Here is a 26,167-nt window from a genome sequence, read left to right on the forward strand (position 1 = left end):
TTTTTTCTTAAAGATTTTATTTATTTATTTGACAGAGATCACAAGTAGGCAGAGAGGCAGGCAGAGGGAGAGAGGGAAGCAGGCTCCCCGCTGAGCAGAGAGCCTGATTTGGGGCTTGATCCCAGCACCCCGAGATCATGACCTGAGCCGAAGGCAGAGGCGTAACCCACTGAGCCACACAGGCACCCCCTTCCCTGAATAAAATCCGATATTTTTTTATCATGATTTTAAGTAGCTACAAATAATGTGATTTCTGACATAAATAGTGAAACTGTAACATCACTCTTTTAAGAGAGTCCAGATGAAATTAGTAACACAGTATCAACTTCTCAGAGGCACTTGTGGATGGGTCTTTAGAGCAGGACATTTTTAAACTTAAGATCTCTGTAACCATAAATCTCTAAATAATTCAAAAGTTCTTTTGGATTCAACTTTCTAATTTTTTTTAATAAAGATTTTATTTATCTGACAGAGACACAGAAAGCAAGGGAACATAAGTAAGTGGAGTGGGAGTGGGAGAGAGAGAAGCAGGCTCCCTGCTGAACGGGATACGATGCAGGGTTCCATCCCAGGACCCTGGGATCTTGACCCGAGCTAAAGGCAGACAGGCACCCAACGAATGAGCCAACCAGGCACCCCTGCATTGAGCTTTTATTTTTTAAAATATTTTATTTATTTGACAGTGAGAAATCACAACTAGGCAGAGAGGCAGGCAGAGAGAGAGGAGGAAGCAGGCTCCCTGTGGAGCAGAGAGCCCGATGCGGCGCTCGATCCCAGGACCCTGGGATCGTGACCTGAGCCGAAGGCAGAGGCTCTAACCCACTGAGCCACCCAGGCGCCCATCATTGAGCTTTTTAAAAAAAGTTTATAAATATCACCACATAATCGATAAATATCAGTATGTTAATACATATCTGAATGGAACAAAGTAAAATATTCTTGTAAACATCTCTTCTAATGATGTGGCTAAAACTTTATTAATCTGTGGGTGAGAGGTTATGTCTTTCTTTCGGATCTGGGAGGATAATTGAGAAAGGAGAGGCAGAAACCACGAGTGGAACCATAGCATTGAGGCGGATTGATTTTAGAAAAGAACAGAGTGAATTAAAGATCTGGTCATTGATTTCCCCAGAACTAAGCCTCGTCATCCCCTGAAGGGTTACCCTGGGATACTCAGCACCATTTTGAAGATCATGTCCATGTGATAAACTTGACCTGCAGAACGCTTACTATTTCTACTTGCTACTGAATCCACAGCTAATCTTTATGCCCATTAGCATTTTAATGAGCATACTATTTTGTTAAATTTTTGTTTTTTTCCAGTTGACATCCAGGGTTATATTAGTTTAAGGTGCACAGTATAGCGTTTCAAAACTTGGCCTATAACACCCAGCACTCCTCACACCAGTGAACTCCTTAACCCCCACCACCCATTTAACCCATCGGCCTGCCCTCTCCTCTTAGGGAGCCATCAGTGTGTGATAAAATAATCTGGATTTATTTTTAGAATCTAAGACCAACATTAAAATAAACTCATTGCAGTAAGACCAATTTTCTGCTTCTAGGTTTGTCTTCGTGAAAAATAGTACTTACCATCTTTTAAAAATGGAATGTGGCACACAAGGAGGGGAGGGTAGTAAATGTGTCTAAATATTCAGACATCCAAAGAGCATGCTGAATTTGTATTGCCTTTTAGTGTTTTTTAAGTTTTTTAAAAGATTTTATTTATTTAACAGAGAGAAAGACAGTGAGAGAGGGAACACAAGCAAGGGGAGTGGGAGAGGGAGAAGGAGGCTTCCCGCTGAGCAGGGAGCCCGATGTGAGGCTTGATCCCAAGACCTTGAGCACCCCCAGGCACCCCTGCCTTTTAGTGTTTTAGATCTCTGTTACAGTACCATAAGTATGGGGGCGCCTGGTTGGATCCGTTAGTTGGGCATCTGACTCGTGATCTCAACTCAGGGTCATCAGATAAAGTCTCATGTTGGGCTCCACACTGGGTGTAGACCTACTTACAAAATAAACTTAACAAATAATAAATGAATAAGTATCTTAAATGTGTATTGTGGAAGTTGTGCTCTGTGACCCTCCCCCTGCCCCTTTCCTGCAAAACATGGACCGATAAAAGGCATTCTAATTTTGTTACCTTTTGTTTCTCCACCTCAGCAGAACCTTCTAAGTCCCAGACACGTAAACCCAAGTGTGGCAAAGGAACTCACTGCTCTCGAAATGCGTATATGTTGGTGTATAGACTACAAACTCAAGAAAAACCCACCACAGCTGTTCAGGTACCAGGTGAGCCATTTTTGAAGAATCCATAAGGCAAATACCATAGAATATCATGCTTACAGGTCAATGACAGGAAATTACTGCTTTTGTCAAGATGGGTTCATTGCATATGGTAAATGTTGGTAAAAGTAGATGTAGTCAGATTTGCTTTAAAGTAGTGAGTTTTGGGGCATCTGGGTAGCTCAGTTGGTTTAGCATCTGACTGGATTTCAGCTCGGGTCTTGATCTCAGGGTCACGAGTTGGAACCCCACATAGGGCTCCATGCTGGGCATGGAACCTACTTAACAAAATTAAAATAATGAGTTTTGGGGGCACCTGTCTGGCTTAGTTGATGTTTCATTGTGGGTTTGAACCCTACGTTGGGAATAGAGATTATTTAAATATTTGTTTATTTGAGATAGCATTGCGTGGGGCCGGGGGGTGTCCACTCATGCAAAGGGTGAGGACAGAGGGAGAGAATCTTAAAGCAGACTCCTTGCTGAGCGAGGAGCTCAGTCTCATAACCCATGAGGTCCTGACCTAAGCTGAAACCAGAAGGCACACGCTGAACCAACTATGTCACCCAGGCACCCCAAAAATGAATTCTTTAAGAAAAAAAAGTGGTGAGTTTTCAAAATAATGGAGCCTTTAACAGACCTATTCCACTGACTCCTCCCCTTGCAAAGAAAAGCAAAAACAGTTTAAATTCTATAGGTAAGCAAAGCATTATTTATTTATTTATAAAAATAATTTATTTATTTGACAGACAGATCACAAGTAGGCAGAGAGGTAGGCTGGGGGGGGTGGTTGGGCGGGGAAGCAGGCTTTCCGCTGAGCAGAGAGCCCAATGCAGGGCTCTATCCCTAAAGAGCCATTTAGTTTTACTTGGTTTAATTTGTAAAGCATACAGATGTTCTAGCCACTTTCAGTTAATTTTTATGGGCTTTTTTTTTTTTTTTTTTTTTTTTTTTTTAGATTTTATTATGTGACAGAGAGAGATCACAAGTAGGTAGAGAGACAGGCAGAGAGAGTGAGAGGGAAGCAGGCTCCCTGCCAAGCAGAGAGCCCGATGCGGAACTCGATCCCAGGACCCCGAGATCATGACCCGAGCCGAAGGCAGCGGCTTAAACCACTGAGCCACCCAGGCGCCCCTTTTATGGGTTATTTTTTAAAAGGAACAGTTGTAGGCTGCTTGGCTGGCTCAGGGCCTGCGACTCTTGATCTCAGGGTGGTGATTTTGGGCCGCACGATGGGCATAGAGCCTACTTAATTAAAAAAGAAGAAGAAGAACAGTTGCCGCTGGCCTGAGGGCCGTCCCCAGTTGTCATTTTACGTAATTCTGTCTGTGCTCTGTGGCATCCTCAGTTCTGAGTGGTCTTTTCTGAGCCATTTTTTGGCTCCCGTTGGCTGGTGACGTGGAGAACCAGGTTGGGCGTCAGCCAGTATTATTCCAGTGGCTCCTGGAAGTTTTACTTTCACCTTCACGGTAGAGGTCTGTCTCAGGAAGGGAGACCTCAGGAGGAAGTTGCCACCAGAATCCTAGCCAGTATTTGGTATAATTCAGACATCAGTGTGGTTCTTTGTCTTTGAAAACAGGAAAACGTTATTTTTTGGTATTTTTTGTTCGGAAAGCCTTTCTTCAAGAGCTGGTCGATCGTGATAATTCCAAGTTTGAGGAGTGGTGTGTTGAAATGGCCGAGATGCGCAAGCAGAGCGTGGACAAAGGAAAAGCTAAACACGAAGAGGTTAAGGAGCTGTACCAAAGGTTACCTGCTGGAGCTGGTCTGTAAGATATTCTGGGACAGCACTGTTGCCATGACGTGCCTTGTCTCTTTCATGTTCGCAGATGTGTATGAACAAACCTGCCCCCAGCCCTTTCCTCTTCCCTACTCGTGCCGCTGAAGCGCTGCAGAATTACTGTGTAAACCAGCAACAGTGTGATGTGTAGCATTCCTTAGAGTTTTCATTTATCACGTACTTAAAGAACGGGAAGCTCTTAATAAATTACAAGGTTTAGGTCAGCGCTCTGTGTATATATAAGTCTTACAGACGTTTCTATTTTGTGAGATACTAATTTGTTCTTAACAAAAGATCTGATTGGGTAACTATGGAAGCAACTGACTATGTTGTTTCCTTGCACAGTGTGTGCCCTGGCCATATTTACCGGCATTCTTTTCTATGAATGCTATTTTTTATGATACTGGTAGACTTATCTGAAATTTAATATCAAATGTTCTGCTAAGAATAGGAGAGCTTTCTGCTGACCCCTAATTTCTTAAGAATTATCCCACATGAGCCAGCTCATCCCTTTACTGTGTATGTTTAATGCAAGTTTACCTAGTGCCTTAGAAAGAAAATCCCAACTTTTCCAGGCTACTGTGCCACCAATAATGATATGCTGTCTTTGTCATTTCATAGACAGAATTCCCCGTGCCCAGTTCCTGCGTAAAGGAGAGGCAATTCAGTCCTAATTTTAGAAAATAAATACTCAAGCATAATTGTACTTGTGGTTTTGTCTTTTTCATATCTGAATTTTCTATTACCGGTATAACTTTAAACAAAAGATGAATATAAATTGCTAAATCTGTAAGAATAGCTCTTGAAAGTTCTTTCTGAACTACATCTTAATTTGATTCCGACCTTTCTTTGTAACCTGCTACTCTCACTCTGTTCCAGGGGTTGGGATGATTCTAAAGTGCTAGACTGACCTTATTTTACTGGAAATTATTTGGAAATGAATATGATTCAAATCTCTAAATTTATTCAAAAGAGTTGAGACCTAGAAATCTATTTTTGAACTGTATTCCCCAGTTTTCTGCATTCATTGGACAAGAGAAAGGGACTTGGTGAATCTAAAGTAAAATGCCGTTTCTGAACCAGTCTTTCAAACTGCTGCATCACCCAAAGATGGGATGTGTCCGGTTAACACTTGGGCTTCTCTTGGCTGTTTTCGCGGAGTCCAGAAGAACCTGTGCTTACGTTCTTAGAATACGGCTCTTTATTAGTACTTTTACAAATTATGAACTTTACGATTTTTTTCCCATTTGCAGTAAACTTACATAGTAGAAAATCTGTGTTGTGCTAAAATGTTGAAAAATCCCAAAGCAGATGACCATGGTTTTGTGCTGCCAATCCAAGTCTTTGCTAAGCATTTTCTGAATCCTACCTCTGTTTGTAAACCTATTTAAAGAAGAGTCACTTACCTAAAACACAAGCCTCATTGGGAACACAAACCCTTTTGGTCCTTTTTATTGAAATAAATTATGTCTAAATAATCAAATTTTATCTCTAGGTGGAGTGTTCCAAATATTTTTGATGCCACAGTTTTTCCTGGCCTTTTTTTTGTAAGTCCCCCAAAGAAAATGTCTAATGTTCAATCCAGCATTGAAAAAAAAAAAAATTAGAGGGAAAAAAAAGGTTAGAAGTAACTTTTAACCAAAATGTACATTTTCCTTAGTAAACATTCCAACAAATGCTTTCCTGTTTTGCTAAATGCTGAGATTTTAAACACTGTGGTATCTCCACCTTGGCAAATAGAGGTCTCATTCCTTTTTGGCGGTTGATGACCTGTGCCTTTGAAAGTGTTGCTCAGGTGCTTTTCTGGATCACGAGTCACAGAGAACTTGCCATAAGTCTTTGTCTAGAGCAGAAGCATCTGTAGTTTAAAAACTTTCCAGAAGCAAATCTGCCTTAACCTTGATTCTTGAGCTCGACCCTGATCCTAGGGATACTCTGGGCTGATACTGTTACAGTTCTTTATAGTAACAGTGTTCGAAAATGAAGGAAAGAGAGACCTGTGACCACAGTTACTGTTCCACCCACAGGTCCGCCAGCTTATTAAAACTGGCTCCCTGAATCTAGAAAATGGCCAGAATTAATAATAACAGTATTACATCAGAATCCCAGGCCTGCTGTCTTCCTCCTCTTACTATAAAATCAGATATGGTTTTTCTGATCTTAATATCTTACATTTCATTCATATGAAACTGCTCAAAACCAGAATATGCTTCACTTGGACATTTTCTGTGGGACTCCCGTGGGGGATCGGAGGACGTTGTCTTGAACAGACTGCCTTTGAGCCTCGTTGTCGTACGGATCAGGGGTATGGCCGCCCTGGACCTTGAATCCTGGCAGACAGCCCTTGGGCAGGCGTGCTTTGTGCACATGCAGTGTTCCTAGATTGCTGTTCTTGTGAGGGCGAGGTCCTTACTGCATTCTTCATTAGCCATAGCACGTGTCGTCTGCTCTTCTGGGGAAATGAGAATACCACCAAATTAGTCTGGAATGTGGCTCTGTGCCACAGTTGTATTTTCCCTCCTTTGATGGCCTTTAGATCAATAAAAATTTTAATCAAGTGACTGTATTGGGAAAAGATGAGATATGCTAAAACGTTCACTTTCCTTCCTTGGATAGAGATCATTTGTCTTTGCAGTCTTAAGATACCCAGTGTACTCTGTCCCTGGCAGATTCAACATGAAAAATGGCAAATAAAACTGGGAGGGATTTTGAATTGAATGAACGGCACCATTATATATTGTAAAGTGCCTCGACCATGTTATCTATACTGAATGTTAAGGTCTCCTCTTTATATATATTTTGTGAATGTATGATTAACTTTTCTATATCTCTTTTCTTCCAAAAAGCTCAAAATGCTTCACTTATCTTATCTTTTACATTCAACAACATCCCTGTGAGGTAGGTAGAAGGCAGGTATTATTACCTTCATTTTACAAATAAAAGACCTAAAGCATAGAGAGTTTAAGTGACTTGCTCAAGTTCAGTTCCTTGGTGGCAGAACTTGATTAGACCTTGGTCTCAACTTGCAGTCATGAGCTCTTTCTCTGTAGCAGCATTCGGGATGACCAGTCGGAAGGCTCTTAGTTGACAATGTACAGTCTTAGCATAAATAAGGGATGTGACAATGCTGAGTTCTGTTTTTGTAAAAATTGAATTGTTTCAAACTAAACTGGAAATGGAAATTAGTTTTCTAGACCTGTAGTGTACAAGTGGTCAAAGTGGGCTTTGAGTTGAATTGTCTATCCCCTCAGATCTCATCAGAAGTAGTACATAATACAAATACGTAAATTCAATCTCTGTATGTTTTCTTCTATGTTTTATGCTGGGACTCACTGGAGATCTTTGTAAGTAATCAAAGCTGGTCCTTTGTCTTTAATTTTGACTTTTAGTGAACTCATGGACTCAGTTTACCCAAGCGAAAATTCAGTTTGAGGTGGTTTAGATTTGTCTTAATTTTTGCAACTTCAAAATCAGTAACAATTCGATTCTAGTGTACTTCATCCTGAAGTTTGTTTAAAATAGCTTAGTTTTTTGAGATAATAACATAATAATGTAACAAATAGCTCATGATATGGATTGGGGTGGGGAAATCAAGTATGTTATAATTGACAGTGTCCTCTTGGATGAAGAAAAATTCAGTGGTTGAAACAGGCTTTTACAAATTGTTATAGCTGATGAGGTTAATCTCTAACTTAAAACTCAGTCAGATGTTTCATTTTCAGTCCAACATGTATATCACATATTGGTGAAAAGTGTTCATGAAAATCATTTATGAAATAAACATGATAGGGAATAAGGTTATGTGATTTACGAGCTGGCGTGGAGCATGGCTTTGTAGTGAACCATCGTGGGTGTCCTGATCAGAGCTCTGCTGTGCTGTCAAGCAAGACACTTCTCTCTGTGGATGCCTCTTTTGTAGAATGTGGTTAATAATACCAGCCGATCTCATAGGGCACTGTGCCGACTCGTCCCTATTGTGCACAGCTCCTTGAACCAGACGAGGGGTAGTTAAATGGAGCTTTGCATCATGGTCCCCAAACATTTCCCCTGAACAGTGTTGCTTCTGATTCTGCTAACTTTTGACAGAGTTTGCATTGTCTTTTGAGGAAAAAGAATGTATCACTTAGTCAAAAAACAGTGAAAATACATAGACTCTTTCCTTTCTTCCTCAGAGCCCTATGAATTTGTCTCTCTCGAGTGGCTGCAGAAGTGGTTGGATGAATCAACACCCACCAAGCCTATTGATAATCACGCTTGCCTGTGTTCCCACGACAAGCTTCACCCTGACAAGATCTCAATTATGAAGAGAATATCGGAATATGCAGCTGACATTTTCTATAGTCGATATGGGGGAGGACCAAGACTCACTGGTAATTCAGGGTATCTTCTCTGCGTCTGAAGTAATTCATGAAGTCCTCACCCTATGGTCTCTGTGATCATCTGACCCAGACTGTGCCAGCCGGTCCGAATGTTCTGTACACTTTGCAGAAAGGATTGGCTAAAGATAGAAGTTATGTATCATTATACCTCACTTTTCGTTGACAAAATTTCCTTCTTCTGAGAAAACCATCTGGTAGTATTTTGTTACTTTGTTCAGTACTCTTCAAGTACTTGAACCTTGGGCTTGTGGATGGCACATTTACTGTAGATGGTTACTTAGCATGCGAATGGACGCTGCTTGATTCTGCTTTGACTATAGAGCTGTATATAACAACATAGTATCCGTAGTCTGTTTGGTTCTGGTTGTCTCTCCTCAAAACATTTTCTTTTTAATGGCAACATAAGCCCCACCTCCAACCTATAGGTGACTCTACGAAAATGAAATTGCGTGATCACCCTCCCTCCTTTTCCTAAATTAAATGCTGTTCTCTGAATGTGTACAACTTACTGCATAAAAACTGGCATTTAACTGCTGGCCCAGACCTTCTCTTGTACACATCTGGAGTTTTGCTTTCTGAATTTGTTTTTGATTCATGATCAGTGAACTGAGCCGTGATAAGCTCTTTCAAAGAATCATATATCATAGAATTCCTACAACTGTGAGTTTTAAACTGGCCTTTGGTGGGTTTTTTTTTTTCCTTTTTAGTGTTCTGTGATTTGAAGTGTTCCAGTATTTCATACTCACATGAAGCTCTCAATTAACGTTATATAGATCCCAGATATGTTGTCTTCCCCCCAACTTAGATCCTCAATTATTTAACTCTAGTCTCATAAAGTATGTGTCTAAACCTTGTAGAGTACTATACTCTATGGCATAGGCTGCTTTAGCATATTACAACATTTCAGATCTCATTGTTCTCTCTTTTTTTTTTTTTTTTTTTTAAAGATTTTATTTATTTATTTGACAGAGAGAAATCACAACAAGGCAGAGAGGCAGGCAGAGAGAGAGAGAGGGAAGCAGGCTCCCCGCTAAGCAGAGAGCCCCATGCGGGACTCGATCCCAGGACCCTGAGATCATGACCTGAGCAGAAGGCAGTGGCTTAACCCACTGAGCCACCCAGGCGCCCCGTCATTGTTCTCTCTTTATGCAGATATGAGTTTTGCTGTCTTGAAATGTACCACCTAAATAATTTAGGCCATAGATCAGCTTTCCCTATTGTCAAAACTTGTGACTTTGCTTTAGAATTCTGTGTTCTGTGCAGTCCTGACACTTTGCTCACCGGTAACCTGTGCGCGAACAGACTTCATCTGCTGTCCTTCTCTCCCACCTCTAGTGAAAGCCCTATGTAAGGAGTGTGTGGTAGAACGCTGTCGTGTGTTGCGTCTGAAGAGCCAACTGAATGAAGATTATAAAACCGTGAATAATCTGCTGAAGGCGACGGTAAAGGGGTATGTTACACAGCGTTTACTATTGACGCTAAACTGAAATAGTTGTAAGAGGGAACAACCAAATGTCTTGTGACCTATAGACAATAGCAGTTAGGGTTTTTTGAAGAAAGAGGAGTAATGATGTGGATGACAGGGAGGTTAGATTGTGCGGTGATCGCCACTGTGGCCGCGATGAACAAAGGGCGGTCACCCGGCCTTTGTGACTGTATTCCATCCATCAGAAAGGTAGAAGTAGAGGTACGGATCTGAGGTCCAACCAGACCAAGGCACTGTGTTAGTGCGTGTTCAGGTGTGGGGGTGTCCCTCCAGAGAGGCTGGAGTGTACTAAATGGTAGCCAGAGGATCATCCTTGGCAGAAAAACCCAGCGCCACTCCCTAGCGGACCTCTGGACCCGGGAACCAATAAACTCAGGTGGCATTTATTAATGGCGCTTACTATAGCTAGGTTTAACTTCTGTTCTGTATTTTCCAAATAAAGAGTAACCTCGTTTGATGTTTTTGGTCATTCTCCAAATAGCCTCATGACTCCTTAGATGTGTGTATAGACATGGTTGTGTATATGTGAGGACCTGTATGTATGCTTGAAGGCACGGCTGTACGTATTTCGGGGTAGTAGTCAAAGGAAAGAAAGTAGCTCATTGGGTTGTGTTTGGCGTGAATGTAATTGAGGAAGCAGGTAAGACTTGGGATAGAAACAGAATCTGAGATACCCGCATTTCGGTAGTGAAGAGTGAAAATGGCCAAAACATGGGAGTGCATTAAAAATTGTGTGGATGGGGATGCCTGGGTGGCTCAGTCAGTTAAGCTGCCGCCTTTGGCTCCCAGGGTCCTGGGATCAAGGCCCGTATCGGGCTCCTTGCTCAATAGGGAGCCTGCTTCTCTCTCTGCCTCTGCCTGCCATTCTGCCTGCTTGTGCTTGCTCTCTTCTCTCTCTGACAAATAAATAAAATCTTTAAAAAGATTGTGTGGATGGTAGCAAATTTTGAATGTTTGTAATTCATTTTCGTTTGTGACCTTTACACGTGAAGGGGGAGGTCATTAGGAAATGTTACTTGCATGATTTCATATGGTCTCTCTTCCGCAGCAGTGATGGATTTTGGGTAGGGAAATCCTCCCTGCGCAGTTGGCGTCAGCTAGCTCTTGAACAACTAGACGAACAAGACGGTGACGTAGACCAAAGCAATGGGAAAATGAACGGCAACACCTTGAACAAAGGTAATGTGAAAAGTCTGTGTTGGTGGTCGTGGGCGGCACTGCAGAATTCCCACCTGTGCAATTTCAGAAGCCATTTTTATTAAACCAGAAGCACTCAGGTGTCTCAGAACAAATAAAAAGATTGTTTAAGTTATATTGAAATTGAGCAAGGGCTCAGCAGCTCATGCGAGGAGTTCTGTGTGCCCTGGCATCCTTTTTTCTCCTGGTCGCTCTAGTTAATCACAGGCAAAATTCTTTTTAATTCTGCTCCAGACTAAAATTTTTAAGAAAGGCGAGTCTCCTGCCAGTCGCATAGGATATTGTCAGCTCAGTGTGTTTGGTTATAGATTATCTGCCACATTTACAGGCTGCCTTTGGCAAATAAAATGACCCTGTACTTCGCATTTTTTTCATCCAGGAGAGAAGGCAGCTTATGAATAGTATTTTCTTAATAAATTCTACTGAGTTTTCTGAAGCTATGCTTTCAAGTAGGAAATTATGTTAATATAGGTCAACCACTAAATTGAATTTTATAATCAGTGTTTTATAAGATACAAGGGGAATTAAGGCTCTAAAAATTATTTGTAGGTTTAAATTGGAAGCTAGTGGTTTTGATCAGTCTGTTCAGGCACAATTAGTGACCCTCAAGCAGTTGTCTCACCTCGTTCTCTTATCCACTTATTAGGATCACATACATAGATTTTTAAAAATTATCTTTTATTATTCTTGGCCTTTTTACTGAAATATTCTGAATTTGCTTGGTGTGGCTCTTCCCATATCACTATCTTTTAATTTTATTTTAATAAATGGACTAGGATTACTTTTTTGAAGGAAGTTAACACACGGAGTTAGATTACTGTCAAGTGTACAACACAGTAATTCAGCAACTCTTATTTATAAGAAAATAAAAACCCCAAGGCCTTGGCTCTTTGTTTCGGGCTGTGATTTTTAACGTTTTCAGATTCAACCTTTTTTTTTCCTTTTGGTTAAAAAAAATCTGTACAATTCATGAACTTAACCTTAATTCCAGTGTTACTGTTCTTTCATTTAAAAACCCTATTTCTGGTAGCATCGTGTGATACAGTGTGTCAAATATTTACTTGGTGCTCTTTTAAACTTCTTTATGTGTTAGTGGTCTTTTTTTTTTTTTTTTTTTTTTTAAAGCTTTTAAGTAATCTCAGCACCTAACAGGGCTCAAAATCAAAACCCAGAGATCAAGTCACACACTCCAACAACTGAGCCAGCCAGGCACCCGAGTGATTGTTCCTTTTAGGTAAAGTCAGATGCCATAATAGGAAGTATTCTTGATGTTGGCCTAGCTTAAAAATAGTTGTCATGTTGGTTTGAGAGTAATATGCTTCTCTTCTCGTCCTTTCTCCATTCAGAGATTTTAAGAGCTTGAAGCAGAGCAGAATGTACAAAGTAAACTCTGGAGGCCCTTCTACCAAATATAATAGCTGTAAATGGGGTTTTATTTTGTTTTTTAATAATGGCAGTCCTATAGGTGCAGTCCTGTAGTGCATTTTCCTCTACTAGAATACGGGGCTCTTTTATTTTTATTTTTATTTTTATTTTTTTTACGGGGCTCTTTTATTTAGTGGCTGAAGGAATCCATACATTATTGTATGAATGTATTCTTTCTATTTAATTGATTTTTTTTTTCAGTTTTTTTTTTTAATATTTTATTTATTTATTTGACAGGGAGAGATCATAAGTAGATAGAGAGGCAGGCAGAGAGAGAGAGAGGGAAGCAGGCTCCCTGCTGAGCAGAGAGCCCGATGCGGGACTCGATCCCAGGACCCTGAGATCATGACCTGAGCCGAAGGCAGTGGCTTAACCCACTGAGCCACCCAGGCGCCCTTTTTTTCAGTTTTGTACAATTAATATATAAGAACAGATAAAGTGAGCATCCTTACATACACTTGTACCTACATCTTTGCATAAATACCCAGAAATGGTTGGATCAGAGAATTGTAACCATTTATAATTGCCACGTACCGATACATATTGGTAAATTTTCTCCAGAAAGTATATACGGGTTGTTTTCCCATGCTTTTATCAACATGAAAAATAACCCTTTCACATGAGCTATTACTAGTCTGATACGCGAAAAAATGACTTAGCAGTGTCAAGGTTTGCCTTTCAAAAAATGATGATCATCGAGATCAACCATGGTCCTTTAAGAAGTTCTTGTTGTGTTTGTGATCGAGAGAGTTCCTTCCTGTGCCTGGTTTTTTACTGAGCTATTTAATGGTTAGTAAATATTCTTTAAATGTCTTATGTACTTAAACTAAAACCCGTGGATAACTATTCTAATCTCCTTAGACTTAAGACTTTCTATGTGACTGTGTAACTGGTGTACACAACTACAAATTCATGTTGACACAGTGTAGACAGATAGGAAAAATGAATATTGGAAGAGAAATGGTAACGGGAAAAGCTCAGTTGTTAATATATATTCTTCATGTTAAAGGTTAAGTCCTTACTTCTCATTAGTCTTTTCTGAAGCTTTCTGTTCACCCCTAAAAGAATAGGTGGGTGAAAATGACATGACATGTAGGTGATTATCAACTTGGTTTATGATCCTGTATTCTGAATAGCTTGACTAGAATTAATGGAAAGATATGTAAAGTATTTCTCAGTTTGAAAAAAGGAACATTTCCTTGCATAATATAAGTCTTGAAAAAAGGAAAACTGCCATTCAGCTATTTTTCTTTCCTTTTAAGGGAAAGAAATATAACACTTCCTAACAGTAGCAGGTAGGAATCACTTGGGTCTGATTTTCAGAATGTTTTAAGTTTTCTTTGTTCAAAATTGTGCCCAGTCATATCTCTGCTACTTTGAACTTCAAATATAACAGCTAGAGTGGTTATTATCTGTATTTCTTTTGATTAGATGAATCAAAAGAAGAAAGAAAAGAAGAGGAGGAGGAATTAAATTTTAATGAAGACATTCTTTGTCCACATGGTAAGCTAGAAGCATACGTCTTCCCTTGCTAGTCTGATGTTAGTTTATCATAAATGTGTTGTTCAGACTTTTGCCGCATGTCTTAGGGGTTAGGCCCAGACACGGCAGCCAGGGTGGAATACTGGCTTTCTAGCCTGTGCTTGGTTATAAATGTTTGTTCTCTTATCCTGTTTAATGGTTAGCTTCTTGCTGCCTGTTTTCCCACTAGTACCCCTCATATCTTCTGCTGTCGCAAAATAGGATTTTCCCATATTTAGAGAAGAAACTTTTGCCACTTGCCATGTTGAAGGACTATCTGAGTTAAAAGGAAGAATTTCAGTTATGTCCTATGACTATGAGTCTTTGCTTTACTTGAACATTTTCAGAACAGTGTTTATACATTTTAATATTATCAGGGCTATTTCTGGTTTCATTTCGTTTTCATTTAATGACCAGCTGCCGTGTGCTGTGTACTACTAATAATAATTTCCAGGTTTTTATTTATCCTGTGTATCTGATTGCGTATTATTTGTCTTAGGGAGTGCTCACTTCTAGTAAGTAACTTTTTGCAAGGGACTTCTTGTATATGAGACACGGTTTTCCATTCTGTTAGTGCTGTGAAAGTCAAACGGGCATTTGCTTCTCAAAGCCGCTTACTGCATAAGTGTCCTCACCCCCACCCCATCCCCAGCTGTATCCAGCTCTTACCAGTTCATTATGAACTAATGCATGGTATCTCAACACCTACCCGCATGCACACGAGCCTTTTAATATCCGGAGCCCTTGACTATAATCACTAATAGTTGTCACTGGAATGATACTTGTATGCTGGCCTTTTAGACATTGTTGCACTGTACTTCACTGACTCGTTGAGGGACTGTGCTTACTTGTTTACTGGCCATACAGCTGGGAGGGGAAGTCATCTTGGGGTGTGGATTTGTGTCTCACGGGGAGGGTCACAGGCCTATCTTTCCTTCCTATCTGTCCCATCACCCTGCCTCCCAGCTAGCCCCGCTTAACACTGTAATGCACAGGAGGAGCACAGATGCAGAGAGGACATGACCTCGTGTGTGGCTGGCGGGTTGAGTAGGCAGAAGAAGGTGAAGTGAATAGCCAAGAGTACGTCAGTTGTTCTCGTGACGCCTTCATACCAGCTTTTCTTTTCCCTTAACCATCACAGCAAGGATGCAGACAGTAGGGTACGTTCCTCCCTTTTGAGAGTTGAGGCGTCTGCGACACAACACTGACTTTCCTGCTCGGGGCCTCCCAGCTGTTTGAAAGAGTGTCAGAACTCAGACTGTCATCTTACCCCTTGGCTCACTGACTTTTGCTCAGTCTTCCCACCTCTTGTCTCATCCTGTCATTGCAGGATCACAGTTGTGACAAAAAGCATGGCAGAGCTGAGTGTGATTTCAGACTTGTGCTGTACTCCTCAACTGAAAAGTTGAGCACGAGAGGTGGTTTTTAGGTCTTTAGCCTGATCTCAACTCGGGGCTATACTTTATCTTGAATTTTATTTTATTTATTTATTTTTTTAAAGATTTTATTTATTTATTTGATAGAGAGAGAGATCAAAGTAGGCAGAGAGGCAGGCAGAGAGAGAGGAGGAAGCAGGCTCCCCGCGGAGCAGAGAGCCCGATGCGGGGCTCGATCCCAGGACCCTGAGATCATGACCTGAGCCGAAGGCAGCGGCTTAATCCACTGAGCCACCCAGGCGCCCCTGATTTTATTATTTTTTTACGTAAGTTGGACTCTCAGCCAGGGGCTTGAACCCACGACCATGAGATCAGGACTTGCTTGCTGAGCCAGCCAGGCACCGCTACTTTCTCTAGTAGTTTAAAAGGATGGTTCTCAATGATTGTTTCTGTGGACCTCACTTCCAGTGTACTGTGTGTCTATGGGACCCAGGTTTTCAGGTGCAGGATATTGGACCTTACTTAGAAACCCACTTCACTTCTTCGGTTTATATTAAAGCTCATTCGTGGTGGTAGTAGAATGCTACTGGTAGTAAGAGCGTAGTACACAGGAACTGACCATTGACCGTGTGTCCGTTAGTTTTTTGTTGTTGTTTTGTTTTGTTTGTCTGTTAGTTTGTAGTTAGTTGTAACTCATTTAGCCTCTACAACAACCCTGAGTGGTCAGTATTAGTATTACTGTCCATCCTTCATACTCACGAGTAAGTAAACTGAGTCACAAAGAGACGAGAATTATCTGCTGGAGGTCCTCACCCTTGAGGGGTAGTTTTACAAAGGCTAGGTATATAATTGTTGGAAATTATTTTCTGTCAAAACCCGGAAGGAATTGTATCTTTCAGTGTAACATTTGTCCAAAGCCATTGTAGGTAACCTTGTAGGTTACCTTTTTTTCTTCCATTTCTGGCAGCTTGTAAGACTTTTGTCTCCAATGTTGTGACCTCTCACCTCCACCTGCCTCCGTGTGGGCCTGACCTCCTCTGTTGTGTGAGATGCTCTCTGGATGCTGTGCGTGTGGCTGAGGCTGGTGATGACTAGCTTTGCTGTTGGGAGGCCCCTGGCTGGCCTCTTGGTCTGGGGAGTTCCCACTGTTTGGGATCTGCTCTTAGGCTACTCAGATTTTCCATAAGTATCTTCTGTCTTCCTGCTTGCAGAGTGCTGACTGGACTGTCAGAGCCCTGGGGTCGTGAGAGACAAGAGGGTTTGGGAGCCTCTGCCTTCTGTGTGGAAACACTTACTCCATCTCAGCTCGTGCCCACATTCATCTGCGCACTATATTGTTGGGTGCAGGGGCCTGAGCCTGCGTGTTGTCAGAGAAGCCTGTGGTAGTCTGTGGATAGAGTGGCTTAGAGCATGAGGAAGGGACAAAATATTACTGCCTCCTAAGTACAGACTTGCGGTCCATTTCCCTGTTTTTTAATACCATCTGTGCTTCTGTGTGCTGCCAATTCCTGGGTCACTGGGAGGCACTTCTGCAATGTAGTGAATCTGGTTACTTCCTGACTTTTGCCAATTTAAAATTCATTTTTCTTGTGTCCCATCCATTTCCTCTTAAGCTTCAAAAACTTGTTGGCATGGCTCCCGCAGTGTTCTCTTTATCCATCATTATGATTTTATAAATTTTTTAAAAAATCCCTTTACTCTGGGGACGCCTAGGTGGCTCAGTCAGTTAAGCAAGTGTCCTACTCTTGATTTTGGCTCAGGTCATGATCTCAGGGTTGAGGGATCAAAGCCAGTGTTGGGCTCCACATGCAGTAGGGAGTCTCCTTGGGACTCTGCTCAGAGGGAGGGCTTATCGGCCCCTCCCTCCACATGTGCATATGCCCGCCCACACATACACTCTCTGTCAAATAAATCCTTTAAAAAAAATTATTTATTTATTTATTTATTTTTTAAAAGATTTTTTTTTTTAAATTTATTTACTTGACAGACAGAAATCACAAGTAGGCAGAGAAGCAGTCAGAGAGAGGAGGAAGCAGGCTCCCCACTGAGCAGAGAGACCGATGCGGGGCTTGATCCCAGGACTCTGGGATCATGACCCGAGCTGAAGGCAGAGGCTCAACCCATTGAGCCACCCAGGCACCCCCCAAAATTTATTTACTTATTTAATTAACATACAATGTATTTAAATCCTTAAAATTTTGTTAAAAATCCCTTTACTCTGGTTTAATGTTATTTAGGAGGCACTAAAATTTTGTTTTTATCTGGATGTTCTTATTGTGAATTTGCATATTTTTACTGTAAAATCCCAGTATATCTATAAAGTCCTGTGTATATTTAATACATCAGAGATTTATGTGAATTAATCACTGGATTATATTCCATTAGGAGATTTACTACTGCCATAGAGTTCAGTATTTATTGCGTATGCTATGTATGCATCAAGCTTTTTTACCCAGTTCATTTGGTATTCATTTAAGTGGATAACCTTCCTATAACCAACCTACCTTCCTTCCTTCCTTTCTCTCTTTCTTTGACAGAGAGAGAGAGACAGCCAGAGAGGGAACAGGGGCAGTGGGAGAGGGAGAAGCAGGCTTCCCATTGAGCAGGGATCCTGATATGGGGCGTGATCCCAGGACCCCAGGATCATGACCTGAGCCAAAGGCACATGCTAAATGACTGAGCCACCCAGGGGCCCCTACCTTTTTTTTTTTTTTAAATAAAATTTATTTATTTGAGACAGTGTCTGCATGCTAATGAGCTGGGGGAGGGACAGAGAGAAGCAGACTCCCTGCCGAGCTGGAATTTCCCCCCCCACCCCCCAAAACATGGGGCTGGAGCCCAGGACCCTGAAATCATGACCTGAGCTGAAATCAAAAGATGGACACTTGGGGGATGCCTGGGTGGCCCAGTGGGTTAAAGCCTCTGCCTTCGGCTCGGGTCATGATCCCAGGGTCCTGGGATCGAGCCCCGCATCGGTCTCTCTGCTCAGCAGGGAGCCTGCTTCCTCCTCTCTCTCTGACTGCCTCTCTGTCTACTTGTGATCTCTGTCTGTCAAATAAATAAATAAAATCTTTAAAAAAAAAAAAAAAAGATGGACACTTGGGTGCATGGGTGCCTCAGGTTAAGCCTCTACCTTCAGCTCAGGTCATGATCTCAGGGTCCTGGGATTGAGCCCCACATCAGGCTCTCTGCTTGGCTTCCTCTCTCTCTCTGCCTACTTGTGATCTCTGTCAAAGAAATAAATAAAATCTTTAAAAAAAAAAAAAGATGGACACTTAACTGACTGAGCCACCCAGGTGTCCCTAAACCTTTCTTATTGCACAATTTGCTTTGCAGTTGGGCAGTTTAGATCTAGATTTTGTGGGTGAGGATATTTATACATAGTCTAAACTCATTGTTTACTACATTCCTGTTTTTTATTGGCAGAAACCTTGGGGATTAGCTTATCCAGTATATTTGGTGAATTTGATCTCTCATGGCTGATTTGATCTTGTGTTGAGAGATGTTGCTCCAGGATGAATTTCACTGGCTTTTTCTTTTCAAATTTTGGAATGTGATAATTATTACAGGATACAAGTCTAAAAATTCATATACCACAAGTAAAAATTAGTGATTGTAAGGTCATAAGCAAGATTCAGATATGTTCAGTCATGGCAGTTATTAAAATAATAGGACATCGGGTGCTTGGGTGGCTCAGTCATTAAGCATCTGCCTTGAGCTCGGGTTGTGATCCCAGGGTCCTGGGATCAAGCTCCCTGCTTGGTGGGAAGCTTGCTTCTCCCTCTCCCACTCCATCTGCTTGTGTTCCCTGTCTCACCATGTCTACGTCAAATAAATAAATAAAATCTTTAAAAAAAAAAAAATGATAGGACACTAACTTTAGAAACATGGTAAGAAGTACAGGGGGAGAGGACTTTGTTTATTCAGTGAAACTGCAGTGAAGTGATTTATTAAAACAGTCTCCTGAATTCAGAAATAAATTTAGGTTGTCCTTTAGACACATCCAGCATTGAAATGCCTCCCATCAGAACTAGGGCAACAAGTCCCCAGTGACAGGAAATCCCCTTAAAGTGTGTGTGTATTTGTATTACTGTTTTCCTTTGTTTCACGTACCTCTTCTGAATCACGTACATGGTTCAGCACAAACGTAGCCTTCAGTCTTGAGTGGGGGGGGGGCAAGAAAGAAACCAGTTTAAAATTGTAATTGCCTTGGAGTTCTTTTAAATCAGATTGTGGAAATCTACTGTCATCTTTTTTATGGCTGCATTATATTTCATCATAAAGATGTACTAAATTAGAATCCGATAATCCAGTTAACCTTTTAAAAAAAACTTCCTCAGTTGTCTGAGGATAGACGTATTGGAGTAGGTCTTCATAACCTCAGGAAACTTAAGTCAACAGCCTACTCAGAAAGAAGGTTAATTTTTACAGTGTGATCTATTTGCTCTGATAATAAGTTCTCTAAAGCAGTCTTTTCTTGGGGTTATTCAAAGCTCAACGAGAGATAGAATGGAAGACGATGCATTTTAAGGTGTTAGAAATGTGGGGGTTTGGATGAGACAGACTTGAGGTCATACCCCAGCTTCCTTATAAAGAACCCACACTGGTAGCTGTGTATATCAACTTCACTGATTCTGTTTATTTTATAGAACCTGTAAAGCAAAAAATGATGACACAGTAATTTGAAAAGTTACTGGCTTTATTTTTCTTAGATATGGGGGTAGAAACAAATGTATGGCTTTGAAAACCTTAAGATTTTGGGGGGGGGTAATGACTACACCTAGTAATGTAAGTGCAGTTCACTAATTTACTGACCAGGAACAGCTGAAATAACAGGAAGCAGAAGCAGAAAAGGGGCGAGGGGTAGAGAAAGGCAGACAGGCTACCTGAAAGCCTGATATGGGCAAGTAAGCAGTAAACTGATGTGGGGCCCTTAAGATTGGGAGTTGCTGCTGCCTGGGCATTCCTGTGATGGGAGAAGAGGAAGGGGGTTGCTGACCAGTGTTCTCTTCTGGGTTTGTATTTTTTTTTTTAGGATGTATTTATTTTCTTTATTTCACAAAAGCAGGTGTGCAAGGGTGGGCAATGTGGACAGAGGAAGACTCTCCCTGCAGACTTCCTGTTGAGCGAGGAGCCTGACATGGGACTCGGTCCCATGACCCATAAGATCATGACCTGAGCCAAAACCAAAAGTTGGAGTCCTCTGCTATTTTCAAAGATCCACGGGGACTGGGCTGACAGCGGTAGTAAGAAAGCCAACTGGATTTTGACTGGAGATGGTTTTCTGATTGAGCAGGGCTTGCTTTATTCAACTTGAGTTGACGCATAAAAGAATGGTTCTGGTAAGATTGGACCCAACCTTGGGCACCTGGGTAGCTCAGTGGATTAAGCCTCTGCCTTCAGCTTAGGTCATGATCTCAGGGTCCTGGGGTCAAGTCCCACATCAGACTTTCTGCTCAGCAGGGAGCCTGCTTCCCCACCTCTCTCTACCTGCCTCTCTACCTACTTGTGATTTCTCTGTCAAATCAATTAATCAATCTTTTAAAAAAAAAAAAAAATTGGACCCAACCTTGAAAATACTATTTCCCTGGCCGGAGTGGGTGGAGGAAAGTGTAGGCGAGTGTGGCATTTGAATGTCAGTGGAAGCATGTTGCTGTTGAACCACACCTGCTGGCCAAGGGGACCTCAATCCCCAGAAGGCTCTTTTCACTGCTTCCTTTGCTGACAGGTAGAGAGATAGAGATGGGGTGTGCTTGGCTCTAGTCTTATACATTTGTGTGTTTTTACTTTTTGTTTTGTTTTATTTTTTGTTTTTTAATTGCCTGGTGTTTCAATTAGACCTTGATTAAGGACATACAGGAATGGCTAGTTCTTCAGAATTAAGGATGAAATTTAAAGAATTTTGAAACTAAGGAAAGAAAGAAAAGAGTATCTACAAATTTTTTATAGGTCGAAGGAGATTTTTGGGGGCTCTATACTGATTTTTTTTTAACTCCCCCCAATATAATCTTTTTTTCTTTTTTTAACTCAGGGGAGTTATGCATATCTGAAAATGAAAGACGACTTGTTTCTAAAGAGGCTTGGAGTAAACTGCAGCAGTACTTTCCAAAGGCTCCGGAGTTTCCCAGTTACAGAGAATGCTGTTCCCAGTGCAAGGTACTGAATGTGGTGCTGCCTCCTGGGGAAATCACATGCCACCTCGCTGGATTGACTTTCCCGGGAATTGACATTGTACTTCTGTGGGGGGAGTAGGGAGGAGGCATGTCCTGTGCTGTCAGCAGGGGGTGGTTGATTGCTTCTTGTTTCATTCTCTTACAGATTTTAGAAAGAGAAGGGGAAGAGAATGAAGCCTTACATAAGATGATTGCAAATGAGCAAAAGACTTCTCTTCCAAATTTGTTCCAGGATAAGAACAGACCGTGTCTCAGTAACTGGCCAGAGGTATAGTGATACCCATAAAGTAGGATAGAATTCATCTTAACCTTTTAAAGGCGCTTTGCAAATTCCTAATGAACTACTTGGGAACAACCCAGAGCGCCTCTGATTCTCATTGTTTAGTTGTCTAATTGGAGGGTCTACCCTAGCTTAGCATTTCTTGGCAGAGGGTTGTATTTGCATTATATTGAAACAGGAGAACGACAGCATATGGGAAAACATTTTCCCTAAAGATGTAGGTGAGTTAATGGACATTTGTATGTGATTCTCTTGTTCCAGGAAACGGATGTTCTATACATCGTGTCACAGTTCTTCGTAGAAGAATGGCGGAAGTTTGTTAGGTACAGCCCCAAATTTTCTATTTCCTTTTTCTTTTGTTGTTGATTCTGCTATTTTTAAGAATTACTAGGGGCTCCTGGGTGGCTGAGTCGGTTAAGTGTCTGCCTTCAGCTCAGGTCATGATTCCAGGCTCCTGGGATCGAGCCCCACATCGGCTCCCTGCTCAGCCAGGAGCCTGCTTCTTCCTCGCCTTCTGCCTGCTGCTCTGCCTACTTGTGCTCTCTCTCTAGCTCTCTGTCAAATAAATAAATAAAATCTTAAAAAAAAAAAAAATAGAATTAATGGATTCTGATTACAGTACCTTTGATAGTTACATTTTTAGCATGTACTAAAATTTTCTTTTGTTGTCATTAAATGAATTAAATACCTTTCAGATGTAAAAATAGTTATCTTAAACATCTTGAGTGATTATGGTAGTGACATATATTGATCCTCCTTGTCTCACTTGAATAGAAAACCTACAAGATGTAGTCCCGTGTCATCGGTTGGAAACAGTGCTCTTCTGTGCCCCCACGGGGGGCTCATGTTTACATTTGCTTCCATGACCAAAGAAGATTCTAAACTGTGAGTTTCTTCTCCTCATGTAATTTTTCTAGTGATTAATAATGAATGCTTAGGTAATTTTTATCTGACACAAACAGTGTATTTGAAGGATCTAGGCCTTTGCTGAACTGTGGTGTTTGTCCTTTCAAAAGCTCCAGTAGAGTGAGCACTCCCCTTTAAAAAAGGGGTGGGGGGGGGCAAGACTGCTTCCATATAGCAGGCGAGAATCTGCCTGAAGCTGCCGTACTCTTTGTGTCTACCTTGTCCTTCCCAGAGCCCCAGTCTTCTCCCAAGCTGCCAGTTCCAGTACCGCCTCTCGGGTTTAACTCTTCCAGCATCTCGTAATCACCAGGGGCTTGCTTGTCCTCGTTTTTCCTGCAGCCACCGGGCTTCTGCAAATAGATGAGGAGGAGGAAGGCACTGTGGCACCAGCAGAGCTACTGGGCTGATCATTTGCAATTCTGGGGTCTTAAAGTCAAAGTTTTTGTCCCACTCACTCTTCAAGTGCTTCCAAAAAGGACTCATGTCTGAAATTTACCCATGATATTGCCATTTTATCTTTTCAAAGAATTGATAACTATGTAAGAGAGCATAGAATGCCTCTGATATTGCTTATAAACTGTGAACATTGGAACATATACATAATCATTCCTTTGGGACTAAGAGTAGAGGTAGGGAGTTTACTCTTCATATTAATACTTTCACATCATTTAGGGAAGCTTACAGTTATTAATTTTTCTTTCTATGGGGTACCTGGGTGGCTCAGTGGGTTAAGCCTCTGTCTTCAGCTCAGGTCATGATCTCAGGGTCCTGGGATCAAGCCCCGCATCAGGCTCTCTGCTCAGCAGGGAGCCTGCTTCTCCCTCTCTCTGCCTACTTGTGATCCTGTCAAATAAATAAATAAAATCTTAAAAGAAAAATAATCTTTCTTTCTAGGTTCTCCCCTAACTCTTTTTTTCCCTTCCTTCCTCTATGCGGGTGGTGTTGTAAATGGTAGACATCAGGAGGATAACTATAATAATACAGCTGTGTGTACCAGGCAACTTAAATATTAAACAATTCAAATAAAACTGAAGGCCCCTCAGTCTTAACCTTTCTTCCTTTCCTCCCTTTCTCTCTCCCTTTGTTCTGGTTACTGTCAGCTCGGGCCTGAAGTTGAGGGTTACCTTGCTCAGAAAGTATACTTACAAAGTAATATTTTGCTTATTTGAAAATGGGTTTTACAAACGGACATCATACGATATTTATCCTTCTATTCAGTTTCAGTTTTTGAGATTTAGACTTAAAAGAATTATTGATCCCTGTAATGTGAATCTTGAGTTTCACTGCTCTAACACCCTCCTTTTGTATGAGGAAAACTGCTGTTCGTTGTTGAGGATGATGTATCTTTTTCTTCTTTTCTGTACTAAATATTGGTCTTAGTGATTTGGCGATTTGGGTTTAGGAGACTAAAGGATTATTTTAGTTCCCTTAATTTCCATGTGTCTTAAGGCATGTTGTGTTTTTTTGCACAGTATAGCTCTCATATGGCCCAGTGAGTGGCAGATGATACAAAAGCTCTTTGTCGTGGATCATGTAATTAAAATCACAAGAACTGAAGTGGGAGATGCAAACCCTTCAGAAACACAGTATATTTCTGAGCCAAGTAAGTTTTCACATTTGTTTGTATAGTTAACACTTGACATTTTAAGAGGGAAGGAGAGTGTGTTACTGTTGTATTCCCTATTTAAAATTAACGATCAAAAATAAAATAAAATTAACGATCATGTATTCAGGTCTAAACAGATACACCCGAGGTGGGAATTATTCTATACCCCTCTCATTATTTGTACGTTTACTAGTTGATAGTAAGTGAATTTCCTTACTGGTATTATTAATACAATAATGGGAATTAAGAGTAATAGTTATTTCATGAATGTTCACTGGTAACTTTGCTGTGTGTTTATAGTTTTTTGGTTCTTTTACAGTCATTCCTCAACTACTTCTGTTCTATTTTGTTTTTTAGAACTCTGTCCAGAATGCAGAGAGGGCTTATTGTGTCAACAGCAGAGGGACCTACGTGAATACACTCAGGCCACCATCTATGTTCATAAAGTTGTGGATAACAAAAAGGTACCAGTCCCTCTCGTGGCCGTGACTAGTAATGATCAAGTCGGCTTTTTGACTTGCTGATAGATTTTCACTAGAGCCTGCCTAAGATTACATTTTTATTTCCTTGGAGCTAGAGTGTAAGAATTCATACTGAATAAGAATTCAAGATGAATACTTACAGGATTATATGTGGATTTAGTCAGTTATTGTTTTGATACACAGATAATTACTGAATGTCAGCTTTGTGCCAGGTATGGGCTTGGTGTGGCGGGAATACACTGGTACAGAAGAGAGACCAGGTACCTACCCTCAAAAATACTTGTACCTAGTGAGGAAGATCAAGAACAAACCCAGAAAGGGTGATGGTTCAGTATGGCAGTAAGATCTGATAGGAAAATCCTGAACATAAACCTCCTCCCAAGATACAGCAAGTCTACAGCTATATGCGGAATAATGACCTCTGGAAGCACTTGAGAATTAGCTAAACAGCTGCTCCACAAAGGATAAAGAGGTCGCATCAAGATGGGTAGGAGAAGCAGAGATACTATCTCACCAAAAGCACCACCCCCAGCACAGCCACCCATCATAGGGAGAGATCTCACAACATGGACTTCTTCCTGAGGAGAGAAGGGTTTGTGGCGCACATCGGGTCCCCCAACTCTTGGGACCTACACCAGAGCAAGCAGTTCTCCAAATGTCTGGCTTTGAAACCAAGGGAGCTTCTATCCAGGAGGATCATACGGCTGTAGAGAATGGAGATGATGCGTGCAGATCTCGTCCTGCACTGGCTGACTTACTCTGGGACCCCATGCAAAGGCAGCTGTTCGCAAAACGCCTAGATCAGATGTGAAGGAGATTCATTTGCTCATCTTAAAGCATCTGCCAAAGGGGTTAAAGCTTGTTGGGACTCCCTTCGGGGACCAGAGCCGCTGGGAGGCACACGATTTTAAAATTCTCCACCTTGCGGGGCACCTGGGTGGCTCAGTGGATTAAGCCGCTGCCTTCAGCTCAGGTCATGATCTCAGGGTCCTGGGATCAAGCCCCGCATCGGGCTCTCTGCTCCGCCGGGAGCCTGCTTCCTCCTCTCTCTCTGCCTGCCTCTCTGCCTAGTTGTGATTTCTCTCTGTCAAATAAGTAAAATTAAAAAAAAATAATAAAATTCTCCGCCTTGCTCGTGCCCACACTGGTGGGTACCAGTTTTGTGCTCTCTCACCTGCTAGTGTGCTGTGCACTTGTTGCAGACTACCACATCCCCAGATCCCTGGGGAACCCCAGAGCCAGCAAGCATGCAGTCTCCTCAGGGGATGCCCAG

The 26,167-nt window shown here is 41.5% G+C and overlaps 1 protein-coding gene across 6 annotated transcripts in view; it reads left to right on the top strand.

The window, feature by feature from the left end:
* USP48 (ubiquitin specific peptidase 48) overlaps positions 1-26,167 on the top strand; it is a 101,624-nt gene that overhangs the window by 51,661 nt on the left and 23,796 nt on the right. For 3 of the 6 annotated variants that reach the window (XM_046006720.1, XM_046006749.1, XM_046006757.1), the window contains 12 exons: positions 2,164-2,292; positions 3,899-4,048; positions 8,236-8,433; positions 9,778-9,892; positions 10,977-11,107; positions 13,982-14,053; positions 21,479-21,603; positions 21,766-21,888; positions 22,162-22,223; positions 22,675-22,785; positions 24,279-24,409; positions 24,770-24,876. In XM_046006720.1, coding sequence (XP_045862676.1) covers positions 2,164-2,292; positions 3,899-4,048; positions 8,236-8,433; positions 9,778-9,892; positions 10,977-11,107; positions 13,982-14,053; positions 21,479-21,603; positions 21,766-21,888; positions 22,162-22,223; positions 22,675-22,785; positions 24,279-24,409; positions 24,770-24,876 — 1,454 coding nt within the window. The remainder of the gene's footprint in view (positions 1-2,163; positions 2,293-3,898; positions 4,049-8,235; positions 8,434-9,777; positions 9,893-10,976; positions 11,108-13,981; positions 14,054-21,478; positions 21,604-21,765; positions 21,889-22,161; positions 22,224-22,674; positions 22,786-24,278; positions 24,410-24,769; positions 24,877-26,167) is intronic. The other 3 variants (XM_046006726.1, XM_046006735.1, XM_046006743.1) reach the window with 3 other exon arrangements.

Source organism: Meles meles, chromosome 1 (assembly GCF_922984935.1).
Source record: "Meles meles chromosome 1, mMelMel3.1 paternal haplotype, whole genome shotgun sequence".
NCBI classification, from domain to species: Eukaryota; Metazoa; Chordata; class Mammalia; order Carnivora; family Mustelidae; genus Meles; species Meles meles.